The sequence below is a fragment of the Pseudochaenichthys georgianus genome, chromosome 17, assembly GCF_902827115.2.
Source record: "Pseudochaenichthys georgianus chromosome 17, fPseGeo1.2, whole genome shotgun sequence".
Classification (NCBI taxonomy): Eukaryota; Metazoa; Chordata; class Actinopteri; order Perciformes; family Channichthyidae; genus Pseudochaenichthys; species Pseudochaenichthys georgianus.
The window spans coordinates 13,646,056-13,672,737 of NC_047519.1; the positions used below are offsets into that span (position 1 = coordinate 13,646,056).

The window sequence follows — 26,682 nt, forward strand, 5'->3', positions numbered from 1 at the left end:
CCTCAAAATGTGTTGTAATGTAGGCATTAGCGCCCTCTATTGAATATACTCTGCCCACTTACAAGAGAGGAACATAAGAATAACATGTTTATTGTCTAAACACTAAACTATTTTAACTAACCGGTCCATCACTGTCGTCAACCTTTTTTGTTTCGTGTTTCCGAATTTTAGGAACTTTTAGGAGACTTTGCCACACTCAACATGGCGATGTCTCCGTCCCTCTCACTTAGTTCGTACGTAACACACTGCGTCAGTCGTGCGTAAAGTCGTGTTGACAAAAGCGGTAGGAGAGTTGTCAACGGAACAGCAGCAGCCAGCATCACCGGAGCCGAATGGAGTAACCACACATATATTATTCCAGACAGCGTCTCTGTTCCTCTTTAGAAGCAGTGTTTACACAGTTCAAACAACGACACCATGGCAGACGACCAGGCCTCTCAATCCTGGACCATCGACAGGGATGACTACGAACTCAATGAGGTGATAGGTGAGTAGCTTAGCTTGCTAAAGCTAGCTCCCCTGTCTCTACAGCGGCTGCCACTAGCCAAACTAGCCGAGTGGCATTGCATGTCTTTAGCTAACAGAATGCCAGTTCCAGCCCGTAGCTACATGGCAGGAAGGTTAACAGCTCTGCAGAGTCTCCATCTAGCAAGGCCACATTATTTAATTAGGTTTCTGCTAGTTAGCGAGCTGTAGTTAGATGGCTGCCTAGCAAGTTAGCATGAAGCTAAACAGCTAGCTAACGCGTTTAGTCTGTAGTGCGTGAAGAGTCGTTGGTAGTTGGGGAGGGTGGTGCTCTTTGCTGGAGGTATGACACGGATTACAGTGAGCCATTCATGCTTTAGTCGAGGTGCCGTGACTAATGACTTTGATCAAAAGAGTTAAGACTGCATATTACAGTAGTGTATAATACTGTACAATTCCTTAGTCCCCGATAATAGAAACTTCTCAAATTCAGCAGATTCTCATACACATTTAGTTGAGCTGTCAGGCTGTGAAGGCTCCTACAGTGAGAGGGTTTCACACTTTATGTTGTTCTCAGGGAGTGGAGCCACTGCAGTCGTCCAGGCAGCGTACTGCAAGCCGAGAAAGGAGAAGGTGGCCATCAAACGCATCAACCTGGAGAAGTGTCAAACCAGCATGGATGAGCTCCTGGTAAGGACCTGTGTCAGTGTGTGGGCCAGTATCTGCAGTCCAGATGTTCTTTACATTGTTGGGAGTGGTGTGGGGTCAGATCAGTCAAGGACAGATCAGAAGCTTGATACCACAAGAACCACCAAGTACTAAAACTGAGTCAAATCAATAATGCAAATAGATTGTGAATGCAAATTAAATTATATATTATTTTGAATAATACAATGAAGCACAATTCCTGCTAATTGTTTGATCAGTTATAGGCATACATAGGATAAGTATTAAAGATATGGCTACTTTTTTACAAGTTGGATCTCTTTTGGTTGATGCCTCTATCTAATGATGTCTCTATCTAATGGAGACATCATTATATAAATAGCTTACTTTGTTTACTTTTTGAGCGTATATTCTTCAGATTTGCAACAGTGGAACTACATGAACTTAAAGGTTGAGTGTGTAAGATTTATTTAAACCAACAAAATACACCTGGTAGTGAGACCTTTTTCTTCTTCTTCTTCTTTTATTAGGATCCCCATTAGCACTAGCATAAGCATCGGCTATTCTTCCTGGGGTTCACACTCATAAGGTCAAACTTACACAATAAAGCCACATAAAAACAATGAACAACTCATCTTATTTAATTAACAATCAAGTATAGTCAACAACCATTAAGTCGAACACAACATTGACAATGTCTCAAGAACACACTTCTACTACAAATAAACAATAATTTATAACACATGAGTCCTTGTCTGTCATGACCCAAAATGTATATTTATATATCCTGCAGTTTCATACAAAATAACTTGAAAGAAAATAGGATATATAAAAAAAGAAGTGTAGTTCTGATCTAACAAAAGCAATTCTTAGTTTCAGGTGAATATTCACTAACTCAATCATTGTCATAGATATTATATTCAATGTCCTCTAATACATTCCCTCTTTATCCTACACTCGGCATGTCATAAGGGAAACATTCATTTCTCATCATTCAAGCTCCATTGTTGCTTTCAAAGGACTGTCACATAGTGTCATTGCAATATACGCTATCTGAGTTATTATTTCATTCCATTACACCTTTCTCTCTGGACTTCACCTTTGTCATTCATGTCTTAACGGCTCAGTGGTGATGTAATGCAGGTAACTCCACTGTCTGGGTCTGTTACTCCTGCTTTAGGATTGGTTAGTGACTTGTTGTGTACCGTAACAGCTCCCTGTGTGACCGTGTATCCCTTTCTTCCTCCTCCGTGCAGAAAGAGATCCAGGCCATGAGCCAGTGCCACCACCCGAACATCGTGTCGTATTATACCTCCTTTGTGGTGAAGGATGAGCTGTGGCTGGTGATGAAGCTGCTCAGTGGAGGTTAGTGCTTTCAAGAACGGTTGCTTCTGACTTGACTGACTCTTATCTTCACCGTGACTTTGATTCTCTCATACCTCATTACTAGTTTTTTTGAAAAGACCACAAATGATCCACAGCTTGAACTTTGACTAAAGGTTTGGTAAGTCACCAGAGAGCAGTTTGACATATTCTGGATAACGGGCTACATGAACCGACTTGACGTAACACTGAGGTCATTCTAAAGCAGCTACAATGTTGTACAGTTTATATAACATTAATGTTGACATACTATCTTTTCTCTGTGCTAGTAGTAGCAGTCTGACACAATTCCTTTATTTCTTCTCACTAAACTTCAGCAGAGAGATTTGGCCAAAAATATTGATCACGTTTTGAATTATTCCATATGTTGACATCAATATATATCAACATTTTTCTAGTAATTTAAATAATAAATATAATCTATGAAATAACTACCTCGTAAATCCAAATGTGTGTATACTCCTGTGGGAATTGACTTGACATAATCATTTGTATTAAAGGTCCCATGTCATGCTTTTCTGGTTAGTACCCGTCCCCTTGTGTGTTATGAAGGTTTTTATGCATGTAAACCCTCAAAGTACACCCTGTAGCGAGTAAAACTCTAAAACAGAAAATACCTCCCCAAAACGCCTCGTTGGAGATACGTCATTGTCCATTTGATTCTTCCGGGTACGCATGATGTCAACCGTACCCGGAACGAAATAGACCAATCCGTGGAGCCGTTACTTTACGTCCGTGGAGCCGTTACGTTAAGCCCCCGCTTATTGGTCCAAATTGACCAATCCACGGACTTCCTCACACACTCGGTGCATGCAGCTCTGCTGATCTCTCCTCCCTGGCTGCAGGCTGATAACAGACAGTTGGGATCGCGGTGAAATTCTCTCTGCAGACCCATTCTCACAGCGTTTATCAACCTTTTTCTTCTCAATATCAAGCCACACTTATTGTTTTTACTTCGGCTGTGACTTTGTGTGTGCTCAGGGTGAGTTTGGCTGTGTTTCGCTGTGTATCGCTAAACAAGGAAACAACACCTCCACAGAGCTTAGCGCGATTCACAACGTCCCGACCAATCAGAGCACACTGTGCTCACAGGGAGGGTGGGGGCTGGAGCTATTGGAGCTACAACGAGCTGTTAAAGGCAGAGAGTGAAATTCAGTGAATACACGTAGTTTACAGAGATGCTGTTTGAGAAACCAATGTGAGTTTGGAAAATTGCACAGTATACATCTATTCTAGTAGACATCAACAATGGAATTCTGATCAGTGGAAATGGCCATGACGTGGGACCTTTAAGATCATAAATGCAAATAAACAGGCAAAACTCTAAAGAAAGATTCAATGGATACAGTCATTGCCTTATCTTATCTAAATAACAACATTTTAGATAAGGGTTTTTGGTGTGCATCAAACTGTGTAGCCAAGCAGAAGTAACGGCCCTTCCACACAGCGGCGTGCGTTGAAGCTTGCTGGCGGGCGTGTCTGAAACTCGACCAACAACCAATCACATGAATCTCCCGCCCCTGACACGCAAGCAGCGGTTTGATTGGCTAGAGCTTGTACTGGCATATGATTCGATTGGCTGACGCTTCTGCCGAGGCTTCAAAAGTTGAACATTGCTCAACAGCGAGCCACGCCAGCAACTCTCCGCGTCGCTTCCCACAATACAGTTCGGCGAAAAGTGACGTCACCCCATTCAAAGTGAATGGTGAAGCTTTCAACGCACACCGCTGTGTGGACGGGCCGTAAGAGCGAAGTTGTGTCCTCTACATGTTAGCCAAACCACGCATCTCGAGCCACGATTAGAATTTTAAGCGTCGTCCAAATTGCCTACATTTTGCCGTAATAAAGTTAGTTTGCTGATTTCAACATTGGGATTGAAACGATATAGAAAAATATCCATCAGAGACATTTTTATAAAGTTTTGACGCTCTACATAATAATAGTCATATCACCTATCCCTTCTTTAAGCTGCATTCACTTCGATTTAGTTTTGTTTACGAACCTCCACCAGATAAATGCCAGTCATTTGAACTACTCGCCAAACTGGAGAACCCCTCCTCCTATCATCAGCATTATTTATGACGGATCCTCTGCCTCTCCCTCAGGCTCAGTGTTGGACATCATCAAGCATATCATCTCTCGCGGCGAGCACAAGACCGGAGTGTTGGACGAGGCTAGCATCGCCAGTATCCTGAAAGAAGTCTTGGAGGGGCTGGAGTACCTTCACAAAAACGGGCAGATTCACCGGTGAGTTCTGATGTGTGTGCAGGCTGCAACCCAACCCCCGTGTTATCACTGCACTCTGTGTTCATCACTCACTCCTCCCTCTGCTCACTCAGACTTTCATCTCCGCATATAAGCGCGTGGCTTGAACTAGACCTCGCTGCTTCAATATTTCATACAGTGTAAATGTATAATTGAACAGGTTTGTTTTGCATAAATGCTCCGCTCAGGAACACTGAACTACCGCTGAGAAAAAAGCCTCTCAGTGTCAAGTTGTTTCAAATGAACGGCTCATTTCAACTGTCTTGGTCATAGCTTAACAATCAAGATGTGTCTCTTTGGATAAGTCCAATTATCACTTGATTTCCTGATGTTTTAATTGCATTTAGAGTGTGAGTGCGCAGCTTTTCATTCGACGGAGAGAGCAGCTGCTGATTCTAACTCACTTATGTCTAAGCAGGAGAGAAAGAGGGCATGTGAAAGGTTGAGGCCGGGCTAATCCTTTCCCGTCTTGGTGCATACTTTGCAAACAGAAATCAGGTGGATTAAAATGGGGCAGATCAAAGGTTCAAGCACATGGGGGAAGAGTTCATTTGAGTCACGGTGCACAGCCTCACCACTCCTCTGTGTCTGCTGATTAATTCCTACTAAGAACCAGAATGAACACACATAGCAGACACACATTTTTGTAACTTTGCCTTACTTGAAACTTCCGTTGTATGTTTATAAAGTATAACCATGAACGTATTAGGATTTACAGGCAAAACGAACCACATAACACACAACAGGAAAGCATAAAAGGGTCTCTTTAAGGCCTATTATAAAGATGTATTATCTATCAATACTATGTCAATACCAATCTATTTGTTTTAAACCATGAATTAGTGTCTATATACACAAATATAAAGGTGTGTATTCCATTTTAAGAACTCCCAATTGCTATTAGCAGATATCCCAATGAATTTCAATATAATATAAATAAATGTTTCTTGGGTTTTTCCTAATGGTCTTAATAGAATCAGAATTCCTTTAGTAGTACCACATCGACAAATACGTACACGACCATGGCTAAAAGATTAGTAACAGTTTAAAGTGACATAAATAACATATTAAAGTAACGAGACCTTATACAAATAAAACTGATGGGACATTTCTTTCTAATATGTCAATACATTTGCCGTCTTTTAGAAATAACACCACTGATATTGTCTCAAAACGATGATTCGACAAGAAATGTGTGTAAATGTGATCACGATGATAAGTGTTGCATCTCGTGTTTTGATTCTCTTGGTCTTCCTTCACAGGGATCTAAAAGCTGGAAACATCCTTCTTGGTGACGATGGCTTTGTGCAAATTGCTGGTACATTATTATTATTATTTCTGCAGGTTTCTTTTGACCATATTTCTTTCTGTGCTTCTGCTTAGTTACAGCTTGAAGTCCCTTTGTAGACAGTCTCTGTTTGTAAGTTTCAAATGTTGGTCCAGTGCTTAACGGACAATGTCCTCATTGTTTCAGTCTGTAAATGTAAAATGACTGGCCTTTTTTGTGGGAGATTAGTCTAAATATTGAAGTGGATTTCCTCATTTTTTTCTCCCTGTCATACATTCCCAATCCTTCTCCAGACTTCGGTGTGAGTGCCTTTCTATCAGCTGGAGGAGACATGACCAGGAACAAGGTTCGGAAGACGTTTGTGGGGACGCCGTGCTGGATGGCGCCCGAGGTCATGGAGCAGGTACAGGAGGCTTGTTTCCTAGATCTGTTTTCTCTCAGTAATGCCTGATAACCTCGGTGATGAAAGGATGACTGGGCAGCTTTGTTCACTCGCTTCTGTTTTTTAATCCGCAGGTCCGCGGCTACGACTTCAAAGCCGACATCTGGAGTTTCGGGATAACAGCCATCGAACTGGCCACTGGGGCTGCACCATATCACAAATACCCACCGATGAAGGTACGTTTGTGTGCGCACTGGTATCTTACTGAATGTCAGGTGTCTACTTTCTCATTTAGTGTTGCTGGCTACAGCGGTCTGCGTGATCAACTCAAATGTTTAGCTTTGTTTCACAGTAAAGATGATTTCAGACATCATTTGCAATGCAAGGAAAGAGTTCTGTAGACTGTTGCAGGGACTGGCTGGAAAAGCTAATGTCCTTAGATATGATATGTAAAATGTCTGCGTTTAAATGTCTAAAAATTACTAAACCTATCTTCTAAATGTTATGCATTTACATTATCCCACATTTTCCAACCATTTTAATACCCAGAGAAAAGGAAAATTGACAGTTTCATTTGCTCGCCTTTAGTTGTGACCAAATTGTCAGTGTTTATCTGCAGGAAGTGGTTTTGCTTCGATACAATTTTAAATCATTGTCATTCTTAAGTTTATAGTTTATCCAGATTAAGGATTTAAGATATCTTAATTATCAAAGAAAGTAAAAAAAAAAAAGTAAGCCAATGTTAGCCTTTAGCTAGTAGCCGATTCCTGTCCGTAAAAGAGGGGACCACTGCAGATCATTTGGCTCCTTATTCAAACTTCTTGAACTGATGCCTGCATTTACCATATTCCACGACCCAACGTCTCTTCTCTGCGCCACCAAACTCAAGCTTTTGGTTTTCTTTTCTATTTAAAGGAAACGACACATTATGCGTTTATTTCCAAATAAACTCTTGGACTCCATTTCTTCCTGTTTTTGATAAAAGTTGACTCCTTTATGAATCAACATAATTTGACTGAAACCCACCTCTGTGTGCCTGCAGGTGCTGATGCTGACTCTGCAGAACGACCCTCCCTGTCTGGAGACAGGCATCACAGACAAGGATATGGTGAAGAAGTATGGCAAGTCCTTCCGGAAGATGCTCTCTCTGTGTTTACAGAAAGATCCAGAAAAAAGGTCAGTTAGTCCTCAGGCCTTTGTCTTTCTCCCGTGACCAGATTAAAGCGGTGCTTGTTTTTCTTTCCGTTAGATTCCCCAGTTGTGTAATGAATGTAATGAAGAGCCTTGTGTCTTCTCTCTCCTATTTAGGCCAACTGCAGCCGAGCTGCTGAAGCATAAATTCTTCACTAAAGCCAAAGTGAGCCGTACTTCACTGTTCAATAAACTGAAATATATATTTTGTGTTTCACAGAGTTTGTTGACAGTAAGACATGTTTTTCTTTCTGTTACAGAACAACGAGTACTTGCAGGAGCGTCTTCTACACAAAGGTCCAACAATAACGGAGCGATCCAAAAAGGTTTGTCTTTACTAAGTCTCTAAACCATTGTTTAATTGTTATGTTATTATGTCTAGGCCATTTCCCAGTTGTGTATAAAGAGGACTGGTTCCAGCGTTAGAGGCGGGGCCTTGTTCTTTCCTATAAACGTTTTTCAGTGTGGCATGAAGCCAAATATGGCCTGACTCGAGTACGAAAACACCTGGATAAAGGAAAACATGCGCATTGTATTTCAATCTGCTCCATCACGCACCACGTGTCGCCTCAGTCAAATGAAGGGGAAATTAGGGAAAGTAACTCTGGATTTGACTTTTAGCGCATTACAACTTTAAGGACCTAATGATAAAAATGAGGGCTGTTAAATTTTTTGTACTGTTAAGTAAACCTTTGTAAAAATGTGCTTCACTGCGCAGCTCACTTCCTAGAGGCTTGGTTTGAATGTGTCAATATCTTTTTATTAATTGTTTTCTCTGTTTAGGTGCGTCGCGTGCCCGGCTCCAGCGGCCGTCTCCACAAGACGGAGGACGGCAGCTGGGAGTGGAGCGACGACGAGCTGGACGAGGAGAGCGAGGAGGGCAAAGCTGCTGTGGCGGCTCTGCGGGTGAGACTCTGCATGCCTGTGTCCATACAGTCGCCTCCTTTAACTTGTTAGGCCTCTATTATGTGCCTATTTACGGCCAGCAGATGGTGCTGTAGGACTTCTAGTCTGAACATTTATTCCCCCTCCTGCATCATCAACGAACAAGTTTAGTTTCCCTGAGCAAATAATCCAAGAATCGATCATGATCTGGAGAACTGAAACAGGCGTAGACCAATAATGGGCATCAGAGATTTATTGTTTATAAAAGTATTTCACTAAGGCAACACAAGGGAAGGGTTCTCCACTCATTGACTGTGTATTTTCTCTCTGCTAAGTGGACTTAAACGTTTAGTCATTTCATTTACTTTCAAGAATATCGTCGTTTTTTATAACCTGTGGATATTTATTTAGTTTTTTAATTGTTTTAATCTTAAATTAGAATTATTTTAATATAAGAAAGTGCATAGACATTGCAGAATTCACTGTGTTATATTTTATTTATTCATTTTTCATTTAGAAATAAAGCCAATTTTGTGTCATTTGTTAATATTATTTAATTGCTGCATTTTATACGATCCAAAAAACCCAGAAAAATCTATATGCATTATGTTTCTGTCCTCCTCACATATATTGCCATCAGCAAATGGATAAACCCTTATGAGTCGACCACTAATGAGAATAAGTAGACCGGACACCTGATCAGATCTCTTGTTCGTATTAAACTCCAACATTTCTTCACGCTCAATTGATGTCTTGGTGCGGGATGTAACTGTCTGCTCTCTAAACGGTGATGTCAGTTCGACCCTGTGTTTGAAGTCCCGTTGTGTCAAATTCCTTCAATCCTACATCAGTCTGTGCATTGGGGGGATAAAAGGAGTATTGCATGTTGTTAATCCTGACAATCTGTCATGTCCATTCTGCAGTCCCCCAGAGTGAAGGACGGCTCGGAGAATATGGAGGTGAGTCCTTTTGTAGTGGACATGACTTCAAAAATCTTGATTTATTGTAATGCCTTGCTGAAAGTGTGTGTGTGTGTGTGTGTGTGTGTGTGTGTGTGTGTGTGTGTGTGTGTGTGTGTGTGTGTGTGTGTGTGTGTGTGTGTGTGTGTGTGTGTGTGTGTGTGTGTGTGTGTGTGTGTGTGTGTGTGTGTGTGTGTGTGTGTGTGTGTGTGTGTGTGTGTGTGTGTGTGTGTGTGTGTGTGTGTGTGTGTGTGTGTGTGTGTGTGTGTGTGTGTGTGTGTGTGTGTGTGTGTGTGTGTGTGTGTGTGTGTGTGTGTGTGTGTGTGTGTGTGTGTGTGTGTGTGTGTGTGTGTGTCCTTATATCCTTTTCATTCATGTTAAACAACAAAAATACCCCGCTGATTTCTTTTGCAATCGTGTGTCTTAGCTTTTCCCGCCAGCAGATGGCTCCTCACAGCATCTGCAGCCCCCCGGTGCGACACCCCAGCCGGGGGAGGAGGCTCCAACGCCGGTTCCCACTCAGACGGCGAGCCCCTCACATGCACCCCCTGCTCAGGTAACAACACACTCCCAGGTTCTATCCGGTTCCATGAAACGCGTAAAGATTCAAAGGCTTCTTATTGTCATACGGACACTATTACATTTTGTATAGCTGACACTTTGCAGCCAGATTAGCCTTCAATAAGCCAAACCATTGTTATTCCTATGTAAGCCAATTCTTTCCAAGTGCTACTTCGAGAAGTGAGATTTCTTTTTTGGGCCAAGGTGCAGTTAAAACATTAACCCATGCTGCTCCATTACATCAAGTGTTTTTTAAAGGTATGCTGTGGTATTTTCTTGTCAACAAGCTAAAACTGAACATCTGGCTCCATATTGCTAACGGTTGTCAAAAACGACACAATGCACCTTTTTAAATGTAGCTTTCTATAAACTCCACATGCCTTGCTTTGTTAAATAGTTCACAATCACACTTCAAAATGCATGACAGCTCATTCAGATTGAAACAGTGTAGGATGAATGTGCATCACAACCATAGTCCAAACCCTAAACCACGGAAGTTAGAAATAGACCAAAAAGAAAGAAACCCTTTGCCCTGGTAAACAATGTAAATACTGACTACAGGGGTCATTTGAAAGCACATCATTCACATTGTCAGTGATAGGAATGTTTACGTTGTTGTTGTGCTGCTGAGTAAATGCGTTTCTGTTACAGGATCCTGCTGCAGGCAATGCCAGTGTTCCCATCAGCCTCGTCCTGAGACTGAGGAATCCCAAGAAGGAACTCAACGACATCCGGTTTGAGTTCATGTCCGGCAGAGGTACGGTGGATCCTATATTACATTACATTACATCAGAGATGTTCACAAGTCTTTTTTTGCAAGTCCAAGTCAAGTCTCAAGTCTTTGGTCACAAGTCCAAGTCAAGTCTCAAGTCTCTAAAAAAATAAAAGTCTCATGTCTCTTCTGGTTGTATACTGCACAGCTATATCTAAGAAATTCAAAGCATGTACTGTATTATTATCACTCCTATATCTATTGGCATACAGTATCAGTACTGACTAGTTGTTTGTTATATGATCACTTTAAACAGGCTATTGCAATGCAATGAGGAAAAACATCACACTTTAGCTAAATGCAAACAACTTATAAGCAAAACAATTCAGAATCAGAAATACGTCAAATACGTCTTTGTATCAACCGTATTGTTTAATTACACTGGATCTCTAATGACATCTTTTAAGTCTACTATTAATAAACATATTCCTCTATCCTCTCACTCAAACCCAGTGTCATGGTAACCTGATAAACCTGTAACATTAACGTTACGTGGTCAACAATAAACCTGTAACCTGCCTATAAACCCACAGATGTGTTTATGTATGTAACTATGTATTTTTCTACGTTTAACGTTAGCCAGTAGATGGTGGCAGCGGGTAATGATTAACATTACCGACCTTTTTTATGTCATGACAAGAGTTGGATGTCAACGCCACTCAACTCAAACAAGTGTGACTAGCAAACATTCACTAATCTTTTCAAATATTCAGTTACAAAGCTAGTAGCAAGCTAAGTTAACATTACATAGCTGATGCTGAGCTAAACATGTTTGCTAACCGTCCATGCGTTAATGTGACTGACCTCTCCGGGTGAGTTTTCAAGTGCCTGATGAAATCCGACGTTGTTGCGCCAGCATCCTTGATTTTGATATTGCAGACTTTGCAGTGTGCGCTCCTTTTGTTGGTGCCGCCGGCGTTTTGTTCGAAGTTGTTGTAGTTGAACCTAATTACAAGCGGTACAGCCGCAGGTGTGCCGCCGGTCGCCATGGTGTTACTACGAGGTAGTAACAGAGGCGCGCACGTCTGCGTAATGAGCCCGGCTAAAGTAACTGGATGGCCTACCTGCCTGTCAGCCTTCCATCTGGGCACAAACTGATCTCGTGCCCTCATTGGTCATGTGCGCGTTCGTGTGTGTTGGAGGAGGCGGGCTCTATAAGGAAGTAGCAGCCTCTAGCAGATTATCTCCGGTTGTGTATTTTCAAATTCTAGCGATCTCGAGCCGGTTTCTCTCAAATGTACCTACCCCACCTTTTAATACGCCAAAAATAGAAAACACAATGATTGTTCACGAGTCCCAACACACGAGTCCAAGTCGAGTCTGAAGTCTTTTGGTCACGAGTCCAAGTCAAGTCTGAAGTCTCTGTGTGTGCGACTTAAGTGCGACTCGAGTCCGAGTCGCAGACTCGAGTCCCCATCTCTGCATTACATTACATTTAGCAGACGCTTTTATCCAAAGCGACTTACAATAAGTACATTCCACCAGGAAGACACAACCTTGAAGAAAACAGAATCATATAAGAACATCAGGTTTCAAAGAGCCAATCGTTTCAAGTGCTACTCAACTGGCTTTAGATAAGCCAGTCCTTTATTAGTATATACGTGCTCTGTTAGCAGTTCTTTGTTAGTAATTCTATCGCTCGAAGTGGAGTCGAAAGAGTTGAGTTTTCAGTCTGCGCCGGAAGGTGTGTAAGCTTTCTGCGGTCCTGATTTCAATGGGGAGCTCATTCCACCATTTTGGAGCCAGGATAGCAAACCCACGTGTTTTTGCTGATGGGAACTTGGGTCCCCCTCGCAGCGAGGGTGCAGCGAGTCGTTTGGCTGATGCAGAGCGTAGTGCACGTGCTGGGGTGTACGGTTTAACCATGTCCTGGATGTAGGAAGGGCCAGATCCATTCCCAGCATGGTACGCAAGTACCAGTGTCTTGAAGTGGATTCTAGCAGTTACCGGAAGCCAGTGGAGGGAGCGGAGGAGCGGCGTGGTGTGGGAAAATTTAGGAAGGTTGAAGACCAGACGAGCCGCTGCATTCTGGATGAGCTGCAGAGGTCGGATGGCACATGCAGGTAGACCAGCCAGGAGGGAGTTGCAGTAGTCTAGGCGTGAGGTGACGAAAGCCTGGACCAGAACCTGCGTGGCTTTCTGGGTCAGCTGGGGACGTATCCTCCTGTGTTTCCCAGTGTTTCCCAGGCTTTAATCAGGAAAAACTGTGGAAGTCCGACAAATTGCTATCTCTCCAGTCAAAAGGTCTGGTGAAAATAATTCCCTCTAAGCACAATTTGAAGTCGAGTCAGCAGCAGCGCTTCTCATTAATTCCAAAAGTGCGCGATGCCATCACTGAGGACAGAAAAGTGCTTGATTTTCAGTCAGCAGCCGCATGCCTTAATTATAATGTAATCCGCCAGACAGGCCAACATGTTTTTTAGTCTGATTTCAAATAGTGTTGATGCTTTTCTATTCTATCTAAGAAAATGTAAGCCAAAAGCTACGGAAAATGTTTTCTTCTAAAAGTTACGGCGTAGGCTTGTATTTCTTTTTTCTTTAGAGTTATGCAGTCTCTTGACGGGACTATTTGACCGTAATTATCCCAATTGTCCAGGACATTGAAATCTTCCCGGACACGTTGACCGCCACTGTTCTTTTCTAACAGAACCTCTTCCTAGCTTTCATTAAGAAGCTCACAGTCTCAGGTCTAACCCTCTGGTTTCCCTCTCCCGCAGATTCAGCCGACGGAGTTTCTCAGGAGTTGGTCTCCGCGGGTCTGGTTGATGGGAGGGACTTAGTCATTGGTGAGTACTAGGTATAGAGTGGGATGACCTATTTACCCGGAAGTAAGCTGCACATGGGTTCCCTCGACACAAAAGCAGTGGGATCTCTCCATAGGATTTTGGAAAATAGCTGGAAATAAGGTCTGTGGTTGAAACACATTTAAGAGACGGATCACGTTTTGTTCAGCCGGATAATATCATGTCTATCCTACTTTTATAATTTTCGAAGCATAAATCAAATCGCAAAAGGCTAACGTTATGCTATAAAGGAACTACAGCAGGGTCGCTGCTTCAACGTCACGGCAACTTAAAGGAATGGTATGCTCATGACACTCATTTTTTAAAAATTATCATCCGATAAAACAGACCAGTCTCTGCCAGTCTCTCTCTTTTTTTTTTTTAATCCGATGACATTATCAGTGATTTTAAACTGATTATATACTGAAATAACATCAACACTGTGGGCACCGCCATTTCCCGGACGTGACGTAAACCATGCGTTTGGTTTTCGAAGACACGTTGATCTCCATGTTATTTACTGTAGTTTCTCTCTTCAATATGCCTCACTGTATCGCGAAATATTGCCCACAATTCTGATAGGAACAATCCACGGAATGCTCGGTTCCACCTGTTGCCAAAAGGTAAGCGTAAGAAGTACATTCGGAGGCAGTGGCTAGCGAAATGTGGCCGGCCCGAACCGAGAGATTCACAGGCTCATGTATGCAGCGAACATTTCACATTTCCGGACGACTACTCTGAGAGTATGATCAAACATAACATGGGATTTAAAGAACAACTATTACTCAATGGAGATGCAGTACCATCGGTCTTTCTGGTGTCATCACCGACCAGGACACCAGTTCGGCCAGTTGAGAAATCTCCCTCTGCAAGTGTGAAGCGACGGAGGAGCAGAAGTAGTGCTCGGAGTAAGAATAAGGTATGTTGTAGCGCATTTCCATTGCAGCGGCTAGCCCCGTTTTAGCGTCCAGGCCAGGACAGTTTTTGGTGGCCTTTCCATATAGCGTAGTACCGGCTAGTGTGTATTTCCCCCCAGTTTTTCCGGCCCCATAAAATCGTGATTCTATGGCCAGGGACAACGAAGCTGAGTATGCTAAACTAGAGAGGGAATCGCTAGCAAGGGTGGTACTACATGCATACATATAGTATCTTATATCATCTTCCCATTATACACACATGCATTTCCAAACATTTGGACTACCTATGTTGCAAATGTATTATCTTTTCAATTTACACACGGCATCTATTGCACGTCTGTCCGTCCTGGGAGAGGGATCCCTCCTCTGTTGCTCTCCCTGAGGTTTCTCCCATGTCCCCTTTAAACTGTGGGTTTTCTTCGGAAGTTTTTCCTTGTACGATGTGAGGGTCTTAGGACAGAGGGTGTCGTATTGTCATACTGATATGTATGGCTGAATTCCCCCATCCAATCTCTTCACATTGGTCAAAACGTCTTCCTCTGCTGACGAGTCCGAACTGAAATACACCGCCATGTTTCCGTGTGTTGACAAAGTGAACGCATGGATGACGTCACGACCATCACGTGACTACTGAAAATGGCAAACATGGCGGCGGCCAGACGGAATATACAGGTCTTGATAAAAAAGAGCTATAAAATCATTATTTACCGGGGAATATCGCTGATTTCTTCAGGGTATGGTTTAAACATAACGTTTCACTAAATACTGAAGTTTTGATTAATTATCTAATGAGTGGACCATTCCTTTAAAGGCCCTGACACACCAAACAGTCACCAGTGGACTAGCCGACGCTGAAGTCGGCTGTTGCCTGGCCGTGTTCTCCTGCGTTTTGGCCATGTGTCGCACGGGAACACACCGCACCGACTTCAGTGCGTGAGTGGCAATAACTCTCCTTACCAGCAGGCGGCGGTAGTGTGTATTCGTCATTCAAAAGAGGCAACAACCGGAAGACAGAGAAGAAGAAGAGTATCTTTTCTCCGTAATATCATACAGAGCTGGCCTCTCCTGGATCAAGGTGATGAGCAGGTCTTCGTTTGCATCATTCCAGATCGCCATGATGAGATGAAAATGAATAGCAGTCTGTGTGTGCCTTCTTAAATCGTTTGTTTACGTCCCTCACTTCCGCTTCGCTTCTCATGCACTGATTTGGTAGCTGAACAGCCAATCAGAGTGATTATTTGGTTGGACTGCCCGACCCGATGCATGGCCGATTCAACATGTTGAATCGGCCATGCATCGGGTCTGGCAGTCCAAATAAGGCGTGTCACGGTCGACGGTGCGGGACACACCAACCTGACTACGGCGCCGCGAATGCCCGACAGCCTCTGACGGCCTCTGACTCCCAAAATCGGGTTGGTGTGTCAGGGCCTTAAGATCCATATTCAAACTTACAGATTGTAAATGGTACGAGTTGAAGTGTTTGTTTGAACAGTTTGCAGGAGGCAGGTACTAGTGTTCACGTGTTCGGCGTAATGACGTACAACGTCCTCGATAACTTCTGTAGTCCTATTCAGCCACTTGTTAACAACCATCGTTTTTCAGACACGTCAACTCTTCAAAAATGTCCAGCAGGGTGACTGCTGATGTGTTTAATGTCGTAGAACAAAACGTGATCTGTCTCTTCAATGTGTCTCAAACACAGACCTTATTTCCAGCTATTTTTCAAAATCCTATGGAGAAATCCCATTGGCTCTGAGCCGAGGGAACCCGTAGTGGTAAAATGCTAACTCACTTCCGGGTTTTAGGACTCGTCACTGCACCACTCCATAGCACTGCATGATGGGATATCATCAGGGTCAAATCAGATAAATTGAAACTTTTTCCTGAGAAAAGTTTTACTTTTTTGTCTTCTTGGTTTAGTTTTCTGACTTCATAGCAGCAAATGCAAAGATCATGATGTTCTTTGTGATAGATTACTCAGAAGGGATGTTAAATATGCTGACGCATCCTGATCTGAAAACAGCTGCTTTATGATTTTATAATGTGCATGTGCTTCTAAAACCGGTTCTTTCCTGTTCACACTGATCATGATAAGAAGTCCTGTTATCTGACCCGCTGCTCTTTTATCTCCCGTCTAGTCGCTGCCAATTTGCAAAAGATTGTCGATGATCCGCTTGGTAACAAAAATGTGACTTTTAAACTGGTAAGTACACAGATGGAAGAGGATAACTTGAATATCAAAAGGTTTTCATTATAAATCAATGAATTGTAATGTTTTATTTCCAATGTATTCTTCCAATTACATGTCTCTTTATCATAACACATAATGTGGAAATAACATTTTAAACAGTTTTTATATGAGCTCATCAATTAAGCACTAATGTGAGATCTATTTTTTGTGAGGCATAGTTCATATTAGTAGATGCTTCTTGTGAAAAGAAAAGTTTGAGTGATTTTAATAAATCAAAGTAGCTTAACCCACACCTTCAATCCTGCTTCACTTAGGTTTGCTAACTCCGAACGCTTGTTAATGTTTTTCTTTAACCCGGACTGTGTTTAATGTTTAAATTATCTATATTATATGGAAAAAAAATCAAATAGAATAAGTTCAGTTTTTAGTTAAAATGCATTGTGTTAGTTCATTATTTTATCTCGGATGAAGTTCAGTTTAACACTCATTTATAGATAAATGCAATTCCATAGTAATTGCAATGGTGATTCCAAACCAGTGGTGGCGCTAGACTTTTTCGCTGTCAGTCATTTTGACGGACAGGATCGTAACATTTCCGTCAAAATACATTACCCGTCGGTTTGTACACAACTCAGACAGGGGGGTTAGGGGGCAGTTACGGCCCGTCCACACAGCAGCGTTAAAAAATCTTCCAACGCTTCTGCCCATTCACTTTGAATGGGGTGACGTCACGTTGCCTCACTTTTCGCCGAACTGCATTGTGGGAAGCAAAGCGAAGATTTCCAGGATTCAAAAGTTGAGCAATGTTCAACTTTTGAAGCTGAGGTGGAAGCGTCAGCCAATCAAATCCCGTTTATGCAAATCTGACAGTACAAGCGCCAGCCAATCAAACCGCGTGCTAGCTGGGAGAGCCAGACGGCAGTTCATTTTCTATATTCATGAAAATGGAGGAGAAATTAGTTATTGCGGTAGCAAATCACCCGGTTCTTTATGACCTGTCGCTAATAACTTACCGGGATACAAACCGGAGGAACCAGGCATGGAGGGAGGTGGCAGAGACAGTGGGTGAAACTGGTAGGTTTTCGCCTGTTTGGGGATTTTATATCCAGTTTACTTCGTTTTAACATTGCTATTGCTTTGTATGTCGGGGGCGGGAGATTCATGTGATTGGTTGTTGGTCACGTTGCTCGCACAAAATCCCCAAGCTTCAAATACGCCCACCTCCAAGATTTGTTTTAACTTGGCTGTGTGGACGTACCGTTATGCTCGTGAACTGTTAGCGCCGGTGTTATGCATGCTCACTGCACCTCGCGGGAGCGCGCGCAGCGTAAAGCAAAAACTCCCGGACATTTCAATGATTTGTACGCCAAATTTAGGTTTGGAAACGATATCATTTCCTTTTTGGCTGGCATGGATAACACGGCATAACACCGGAGCCTCGCTGCGGGGAAACTTTGGCGCTGTTCTGAGTTTGTTCTAATCTGTCAAAATGACGGACTGCTTTCAGATTTTTCCGTCCTTGTTAAAAAGAATCCGTCAGATTCTTGACGTCATTGTTTTTTTTACAAGATTTAATGTCAATTAAAGTTGTCAAAGATTATACAAAAGTTCCAGTTTGTGATCATGTTCCCTGTTTTCCAGGCATCTGGCGTGGAGGAGTCTGAAATTCCCGATGATATTAAACTCATTGGATTTGCGCAGCTCAGCATCAGTTAAGTCAAGGTCGGCCATCAACAGAGGATAGAAACTAATGGTATTGCACAGCTGCATTGTAGTAAATTCCAAGAAACCACTACTGCCAAAGAGAGGGCGAGGAAGACGATGATGATGATGATGAGGAGTCGGGAAGCTGGCAGGAGTGCAACACTACTGCAGGATGCATGAGGACCACATTGAGAAGGGGCTCAGTTCATTACAGGAATCACACTTGAAACGTTTACAGTGCGCTTATACAGTGAATGGGAGAAGAGATGCAATCAACTATATCAACTCCTAATTTCTTCTTCTTCTTCTTTCTTTGGCTTCATACCTAAGCACAATCCAAACCATCTCCTGCCAGTACTGGAAGCGATTGCCTTTTCTTTTTTAAATCAAATGTGCCACAACACTCACAAGAGTGTCGTGCTTACTTTATATGGCACTTTATGATGCACTGAAATTGAAAAGTGTATATTCAGCCTTAGTTAGTCAAACTATAGATTTTACCAGAGTGTTTGGTGAAAATAAAATCGAGTATCTGTGATTATTAGGTGTATTATATGTACGCCTACCCAAGAAAACTTAGGAAAATCTCCTTTAACACTGATAAAACTAACTTAGACACACTGTAGCATAGTTTTAGTTTTGTAATTGTACATTCAGATGGATTTTTATGTAGAATATAAGAAAGTTACCAGATTTCTGTACACAGCAGCTCCAGGCGTGTGGTGTGGTGGTTTTGTCAAAACATACCCAAAGTGTTTAGGCTCTGACTGCACGGCTGAAACCATTCAAAGACGCACAAGGGTCAATTATAACTGCAGTCACAACCCTTTCAGATGGCCTTTCCCGAGATGTTCAAAGAAAGCATTATTTTCACAGATTTAGACCTGGCTTATATTCTTCTACTATGCAATAGGTGTTTTCTTTTCGCCACGTGTGACCACTGGCTGCTAATATTACTTCTCTTGAGATGAATACATTTACTTTTTGTGCTTGTACTGCACTAGGAGTTCACAAAGTCAGACCGGCAGCTTCAGGAACCTGCAGTGAGATTTCCTTCCGTTATAACAAGCAAAGTGAAACATTAACAGGCACAACAGACAGAAGCGGGTCATCTTTGTCCCCGTGTAGATGGGGAGCACTTGGTCCGTTTACCATTACTGATCTAACTGCTGGGAAGAATCCTGAATGCTGGCAATGAAAGTTGAGTCTGGAGCTGCTAGTGTTACAGGCTGACAGACGATGAACTTCTGTGGAGTCGTGCACGCTCAAAAACTGAAAATTATCAACCAAAGTAAAATATAGTTTAAAGGGTCAGTTTACCCAAATTGCAACAACAAAAAAAGTAATATTTTGTCACTTGCCTCAAGTGGTATTTAGCTGATACATTTGGTCTTATCTGCCTCTTATTTCATACAGTTCATGTCTATGGAATGTAGCCATGCTCGCGGCTTAAATATTGCGTTGTAATGAACTAAATATGTTTAAGATCCCTAAATCGTTTGTCACTGGTCATTCTTTGTTCCATTTTTAATTGGTTTATAACCAATAAACTAATACCATACACATTAGCTTCTGATGTGCTTTGTTTTTAGCGCTAAGTAGCTAATGTTGGCATGCTAACACGCTAAACTAAGATCGTGAACATTACACCCGCTAAACATTAGCATGTTGGCATTGCCATAGGAAAACGTTAGCACGCTATTAGCTAGTAGATCCTCGCAGTGCAGCTAGCATGACGCTACACTTATCACAAATTCAATTCCATGTACCTGCATTGTATTTATGGGCAGCAGGAATCTTAAGAGAAACCCCTAGAGGTAAATGTTTCCTATATTGGGTGAAATAAGCCTTTAAACTTCTCCAGAAGCCAGTTATTATTCAGTTTGTGTCCCTTCTCACTAGGCAAGTTGTTGTGCCAGTACAGTAGTCTCTTTGCTATATAAACTTTCACCAACAAATCACTGTCGTCACTCCCTGTGTAGCTGTATGGTTGTTTCGTACCTCGTGCAAGGCCTGCGACATGGCTCCGAGTTCAGGTACTGATGTAAATGGTGTATGTAAAGATGTTGTAAATGTACGTATGATGGCAACTCCATGCACTGTCACACAAACATGAGGGTTGTATGTAACCATGTAGATGCATTGACTGTTTAAGTGTCCTGTCAGATAAATGACTTGTAAATATAGATTAAGGCAGATTGAGACTGCTCATGTTCAGTACACAGTTGAATTTGTTTTGTAGTGTTTTTCCACTGTTGGCCTTTATCAAAGCATCACTTATGCACACATTATTTGTTTAATTGGCACCTTATTGATATGTTAACATGCGTATTTTCGGGATTACATGCAGTTTATAATCACACACTTTGTGCTTTGACGTCCTGATATGCAGTTTTCTCACCGAAACCTGTCCGATGCTAATGCATAAGACGGGCAGCACAGGCTCCACTCTTCCCCCTGTGTGTGCATGTGTGCGATGTTGGTGATAACATGATTGATCATCAAATGCTTTGAGCTGAAAGTCACTTAGATATTCTTAATTTCTTTCCATTGTTATTGTTTACTTATCAGAAACAACATTATTCTGCCTCTTAATGGAGACACCAAATGATTAGTATCAATTGAATCACTTAATTGGCGAGCAAATTTGTTCTTTTTTACAGATCATTACATATATTTTTAAAATATCATTGATTATACAATGTGTACATCGACAAATGCATAATTTGAAGTGGAATATTTCTGATAACATACAAAGGAGATTCCTTGACATGTATAGATTATTGGAAAATGTCAACAAATGCAAATTATTTTTAGTAGCTGAATAAAGTCACATGATGGAATTCAATTGGTGAGGACAATGGCTAATTACAATGTGATGCCTTGTTCTGCGTGTTCTTTGCTTTTAACGGGTCAACCATTTGGTCCTGTGTGCTCACCACACATTCAGTTACAAAGGTTAAACATTTATTTCGACTTGAGCTTTTGGAAGAAAGTGTCTCCGAGTTGGTGTCACACTTCATCAAATCGTTCGTTTGAAAATGGTTGATTTTGGAGCGATTTTGCGAACTATTGGCGACTTTGGTTTGTTCCAGAAAATCATCCTTCTTGGGTTAACCCTCCCAAATGTCTTCTTGCCCATTTTCTTTTGTAGTTTTCTTTTTATGGAGTCAGATCCAGATAGACACTGTAACACAGACTGGATCCTTCAGGCGGACACTAACCTGACCACAGAGGAGCAGCTGAACCTGACTCTGCCCCGAGAGGATGACGGGACCTTCAGCAAGTGTCAGATGTTTGTCCCTGTGAACTGGTCTGTTGGTGCCATCAGGGAGAACGGACTCAATGAGACCACAGGGTGCCAGAATGGATGGGTGTACTCCAGAGCGCTGTATGAAGCCACCATAGTCACTGATGTAAGTCGAGAATGTTGCGTGGTTTCTTTGATGGTGCCACTGCTCTACTGATTCTGCTGCTTTGCAGTTTGATCTCGTCTGTGACAAGTCGTACATGGCTGAGGTTGTGCAGGCGATCTTCATGTCTGGTTTACTTGCTGGTTCATTCATCTTTGGACCAACAGCTGAATCGTGAGTTACTTGAAAAAGGTATATTAGAAATGTGCAAAATGTATGAAAGCCTAAACCTTCAAACCACTGACTAAACTTTAGGTATGGCCGCAGGAGAACCACCCAGCTACCAGTCGTGCTCTGGCAAATATTCGTCATAGTTGCTGGTGTGTCTCCAAATGTCTACGTCTACATAGTGGCGCAGTTCATAGTTGGAGCTGCCCTCGGGGGATATAGAATGAACTCCACCGTATTAGGTATGACTTGTTTTTAACCAACCAACATTTGATTAATGGTCAAAATCACAACAAGGGAATGTTCTGGTTCCTTTTCATTCCTAGATCTGCAGTGATGTTGGTGTTTAAATTATGTTTGTAGCTACAGAGTGGATTGGGGTCACCAAAAGGTCCTTTGCTTCCTGTATGAGCCAGTTGTTTGCTGCTTTTGGACAGTGTGTCATGGCTGGTCTCGTCTATGGCATCCGTGACTGGAGAAAAGCACAGTACGTCATAGGAGGAGCGCATGCCTTTGTAACGTTGTATATATGGTATGTGTTACACTTTGTTATTTAAATGTTTTGCTCACTGCTGTATGTAGACAATTAAGAGAAGTTTTGAATTGTGTTTGTATGAGATAATTATCAATAGGCAGTGGGTAGCACTTGGCACACCCTCTTTTCCGAGAAGTTATATTATATTAAGTGTATGCCATATCGAGAATATTTGTAGCTTTAGCTTTGCCATGTCGTGAGACCAAAGGGCTTTTATCTATATTTAGTATTCACTTTGTCTTCAAAGCTACCAGACTCCATTTAAAAAAATAGCGGCTTTAACTCGCAGAACACAAGCATTTGTTTTTTTGTGTCACAAATAAAATTACAGTTTTTTCCAAAGAGTCTGGTGGATTCAACAAAAGCATAGATAATGGCTTTAGTTCACTGTCAGAGACATTGTATAGTTGTTTGATGCTAAATGTAAAACATTATATATTCATGGGCCTTTATTTAAGGAACTAAATTAGGTGTTGCTGCTGACCCCCAAGCACAGCACTACATTGCTAATCCCTTGTGCTTCAAATCCTGTCTGCTTCACCAAAATGGGGGGGTGCCCACCGCCATCTATAGTTATGACACTGAGTAGATATGTAGTTGGCTACTAAAGTCCTTTTAACCCACTTTCTGTTCAAACCTACCAAATAAACCGTGTGTATTGCAAAACCAGTGTGTTCAAGAAGACTGTGTAATCCACCTCGTTGGTAGATCACATTTGGATTTTTTTCCGTTAAATGAATAACCGTTTGTGAGTGAATTGAATGTTTGGATTGTGGTTCATCTTTTCAGGTGGATTCCTGAATCTGCAAGGTGGTTGCTTGAACACGGAAGAACTGAAGAAGCTAATCAATTGATACGTAGAGTCGCAGCAATCAACAAAAGGAAAATCCCAGATAACCTGCTGGACGAGGTTTATGAGATACAATTTGATTGGATTTTGTGTATATATACTTCATAAGCAGTGCTAGCTTGGCTGTCGATTTAACAGTCTACAGCCAAGCACTGCTGTGGGGCTTTACTAGGAACAGTGGTGCTTTAAAATTAAGGCTAACAGCTGCAAGCTCTCATGTTGACGATGACAATTATGATCCATTGATTTTGAAGTCGTTATATTTTCTAAGTTCCACCATTCTAGTTTAGCATCTTAGCTTGCTAACAACCTCTAAACACAAAGTAAAGCTGAGGCTAATGAGGGTGTTATAAGTTTCCAAGGTACTTGGTCATCAAACTAATTATTGGACAAAGCTAAAACATTTGACCTGTGGCAAATTCCTTTTTATGTACATTGTTGCTATTCATTTTTTTAATGAATAAAAAAAGAAACGTTTAATCCCAATTGCTTTTCAGATACTCAAATTATTATTTTTAAATGTGACCTTTATATATTTAATGTTCAATGAAATCTAGTTCAAAGTCAATTCAAATGTACACATTACCCATATAATTAAAATATGATTGTAAACAAAGGGGTGTAACAGGGCAAAGAGATATTGCCTATTTAAGGGATCAACCCTTTATCAGAATGCTGCCTAATTCATAGAATCACTGCTCAAAGTTTTGTCTTCACTATATGAATCCTTCTGCCCTTCAGGTCACCAGGGGACGGGAAGTGAAAAGTGGGGGAATAAAATCAATTTTTACCTCAGCAGTCCTAGTTAAATATTTGTTAATTGTATCATTCGCCTGGTAAGTTAAGCACAATTTGAAATGTATTTTATGAAATAAGTGCTTAAAGGTTTGTAACATGTTTGTGTTCATGTGATTTGAAGGTTTTCATTAAATCTTGGCTACTTCTGCGTAATTTTTAATGTGGGTAAGTTTGGTCTGAACATCTTCCTGGTTCAGTTCCTGTTTGGGATCACTGAGATGCCCGCACATCTCCTCTGTATCTGGTTTTTGGAGTTAATTGGGAGAAAAAAATCCTTAATATCAACCCTCCTGACAGGAGGGGTGTTGTGCCTCTTAACCTTGGCGTTCCCTCAAGGTGAATCCCTTGTCCTTTAAGTTCACTCCATGATGAGAAATACATCTGACCATCTGTGGGGTTTAACCCTTTTTTTTTTTTTCAGACTGCGCTATTGTTATCATAGCCCTTGTTACCGCCGGGAAGTTCTTTTTGAACTGGGCAGGTTCAGTATGTTTGATCTACATTCAGGAGTTGTTTCCCACTTCTGTCAGGTACGCAAATTAAATATATACAGAATATATTATTATAGAAATTATACATTTTAAAGTTAACTGAACTTTTTCAGGCAAACTGCCATTGGCTTTGGCTCTATTGCCTTTAGAGCAGCAGGCTTGATGTCCCCCTTGCTCAACATGTTGGCCATCTACCACTGGGCCATACCCACCTTAGTCTTCAGCAGCCTTGCAGTGACCAGTGGAGCTCTTGTCTTCCTGCTCCCTGAGACCCGGAGAACAGAGCTGCCTGACTCGGCTAATGAGACCGAGGGCAACAGGTAAGATGGTTGCATGATTTACAGAGTTCATGTGGCAATATTGTCTTTTATTGGGAATCAGTTCAAGGCCAACCAGTGGCTTCCATCCACACGAGAACTTCATTTGACAAGATCGCAATCCCCATCTTGTTTTTCTTTATCCGTAAAAACAAGACAATGTAATAGAAAATTACAATGTCCTAATATATCTTACAGTTGAATTGAAACAAGACATATATCAAACTTTGATGTCTTAATGGTGTCTTCCTTTATTTTCTAGGAATATGAGCACAAAGAAAATGGGCAGTGACTCCAACGTGGTCGAACAAAACGGCAGAAATTCCACCAAACTCTAGCCGATATGGTTAATCTTTTCTAAAGATGTTTTTGTCGTGTGAGATATACATTGCTGAATACAATATTTCTTGTGGATGCTCTTTGGCCTTCAATGTTGCTGAGTCACATTGTGTGTTTGCTAATGTCTTACTCAATTGTAGGTATTTACGGCTGTCATTTCTGTAAGATGGTGAAAATCAGTCGGTGAATTAAAGGAACAAGCTTAACTCTGTTTTTCTGGGAATTCATTTTCAATAAAAAAAAAATTGTAATAATATGTCTTGACCTTTCTTTCAAAGTTCTAAGGCTAAGACATGGAACGTTCGTAATCTAAAAATAATTGATAACATCTATTCATCCAAAAAATATATATACAAAATGCTTCTCATTTTGTGTAACATATTCAATTTAATATGAAGGAAACTACATTTCAGTTAGAGTGGAATTAAAAAAAAGTCTTTAAGTCCTTAATCGAACTTGCCTTGAACCCTGGAAACCCTGATTTAGGATTGCATATCCTTATCTGTAAATGTAAATGCAGCTGGGGGGTGGTCCACAACAGGACATTTTACATCAAAACAACTGTATTTGACAAGCTTGCAATAGCCACTGTACAAAAACAGCTAATAAGTTGTGACCTGCTGCTGTCTTATCAGTCTTTAAACAGGAGGGTATTGCTTCATGACTCACACAATGCACATGAGAGCTAACAACATGCAGTGGAGATGCAAATTCAGCAAACATCTACCGAGAATAGAATATAATCGTTTAATGTCATTATACATGTACAAAGAGGTAATAAATGCTTCTCCCTTTCAAGGGTGCCATCAAAACAAAACAAACATCACTCACAACACAAGACAACAAATACACGCAGCATACATACTTAGGAATAAGGAATAAAGTGCAGTAATTGTTTCCAGGAGTATAAAAATAAAATCTGTAATGTAATAAATAATAATAATAGTATGTATTTATAATAATAATAGTAATGATATATATGTACAGAGTCACATTTAGGATGATTAAGAGGTATGATTTCAGGTGTTAAGAGCAATGATGGCTCTTGGGAAAAAACTGTCTTTGAGTCTGTTTGTTTTGGATTGTATACATCTGTAGCGCCTGCCGGAGGGCCGCAGGTTGAACAGGTGAAAGCCGGGGTGTGAGCTGTCCTTGATAATGTGTTTGGCTCTACTGAGGCAGCGGGAGGTGTAGATGTCCATCAGGGAGGGGAGAGGGCAGCCGATGGTCCTCTGTGCTGCTTTTACGACTCTCTGGAGCCTCATCCTGTCGGCCTCAGTGCAGCTGGCGTACCACACTGTGATGCAGTATGTCAATAGGCTCTCGATGGTAGAGCGGTAGAAGGTCACCAGCAGCTTA

At 41.5% G+C, this 26,682-nt stretch overlaps 2 protein-coding genes across 3 annotated transcripts; both read left to right on the forward strand.

The window, feature by feature from the left end:
* The first annotated feature begins 254 nt into the window (after positions 1 to 254).
* On the forward strand, positions 255 to 21,260 carry oxsr1a (oxidative stress responsive kinase 1a). Its single transcript, XM_034103952.1, has 17 exons — positions 255 to 487; positions 1,043 to 1,155; positions 2,388 to 2,496; positions 4,620 to 4,761; positions 6,042 to 6,097; positions 6,361 to 6,470; positions 6,584 to 6,685; positions 7,492 to 7,625; positions 7,758 to 7,806; positions 7,901 to 7,966; positions 8,424 to 8,546; positions 9,449 to 9,484; positions 9,912 to 10,040; positions 10,697 to 10,802; positions 13,535 to 13,603; positions 16,656 to 16,720; positions 18,350 to 21,260. Exons 1-17 carry the CDS (start codon positions 418 to 420, stop codon positions 18,422 to 18,424), a joined length of 1,554 nt encoding a protein of 517 aa, XP_033959843.1. The 5' UTR covers positions 255 to 417; the 3' UTR covers positions 18,425 to 21,260.
* A 121-nt stretch (positions 21,261 to 21,381) lies between these two features.
* On the forward strand, positions 21,382 to 25,579 carry LOC117461957 (solute carrier family 22 member 13-like). Of its 2 annotated transcripts, none has more exons than XM_034103951.1 (10): positions 21,382 to 21,828; positions 21,896 to 21,999; positions 22,093 to 22,235; positions 22,357 to 22,525; positions 23,318 to 23,438; positions 24,120 to 24,214; positions 24,298 to 24,512; positions 24,598 to 24,706; positions 24,781 to 24,987; positions 25,247 to 25,579. In XM_034103951.1, exons 1-10 carry the CDS (start codon positions 21,454 to 21,456, stop codon positions 25,320 to 25,322), a joined length of 1,614 nt encoding a protein of 537 aa, XP_033959842.1. In that variant the 5' UTR covers positions 21,382 to 21,453; the 3' UTR covers positions 25,323 to 25,579. The 2 variants fall into 2 exon arrangements, with proteins under 2 accessions (XP_033959842.1, XP_033959841.1); XM_034103950.1 differs by having other exon boundaries at positions 21,383 to 21,828; positions 22,081 to 22,235.
* Positions 25,580 to 26,682: the final 1,103 nt, after the last annotated feature.

Excerpts from the sequence above, each read along its gene's own strand:
- LOC117461957 (XM_034103950.1), top strand. The coding sequence starts at position 21,454 with ATGGTTGATTTTGGAGCGATTTTGCGAACTATTGGCGACTTTGGTTTG. Across the intron at positions 24,707-24,780 it reads TTGTTTCCCACTTCTGTCAG|GCAAACTGCCATTGGCTTTG; the intron begins GTACGCAAATTA and ends GAACTTTTTCAG. Across the intron at positions 24,988-25,246 it reads AATGAGACCGAGGGCAACAG|GAATATGAGCACAAAGAAAA; the intron begins GTAAGATGGTTG and ends TTTATTTTCTAG.
- oxsr1a (XM_034103952.1), top strand. The coding sequence starts at position 418 with ATGGCAGACGACCAGGCCTCTCAATCCTGGACCATCGACAGGGATGAC. Across the intron at positions 7,807-7,900 it reads AATTCTTCACTAAAGCCAAA|AACAACGAGTACTTGCAGGA; the intron begins GTGAGCCGTACT and ends TTTCTGTTACAG. Across the intron at positions 9,485-9,911 it reads ACGGCTCGGAGAATATGGAG|CTTTTCCCGCCAGCAGATGG; the intron begins GTGAGTCCTTTT and ends CGTGTGTCTTAG.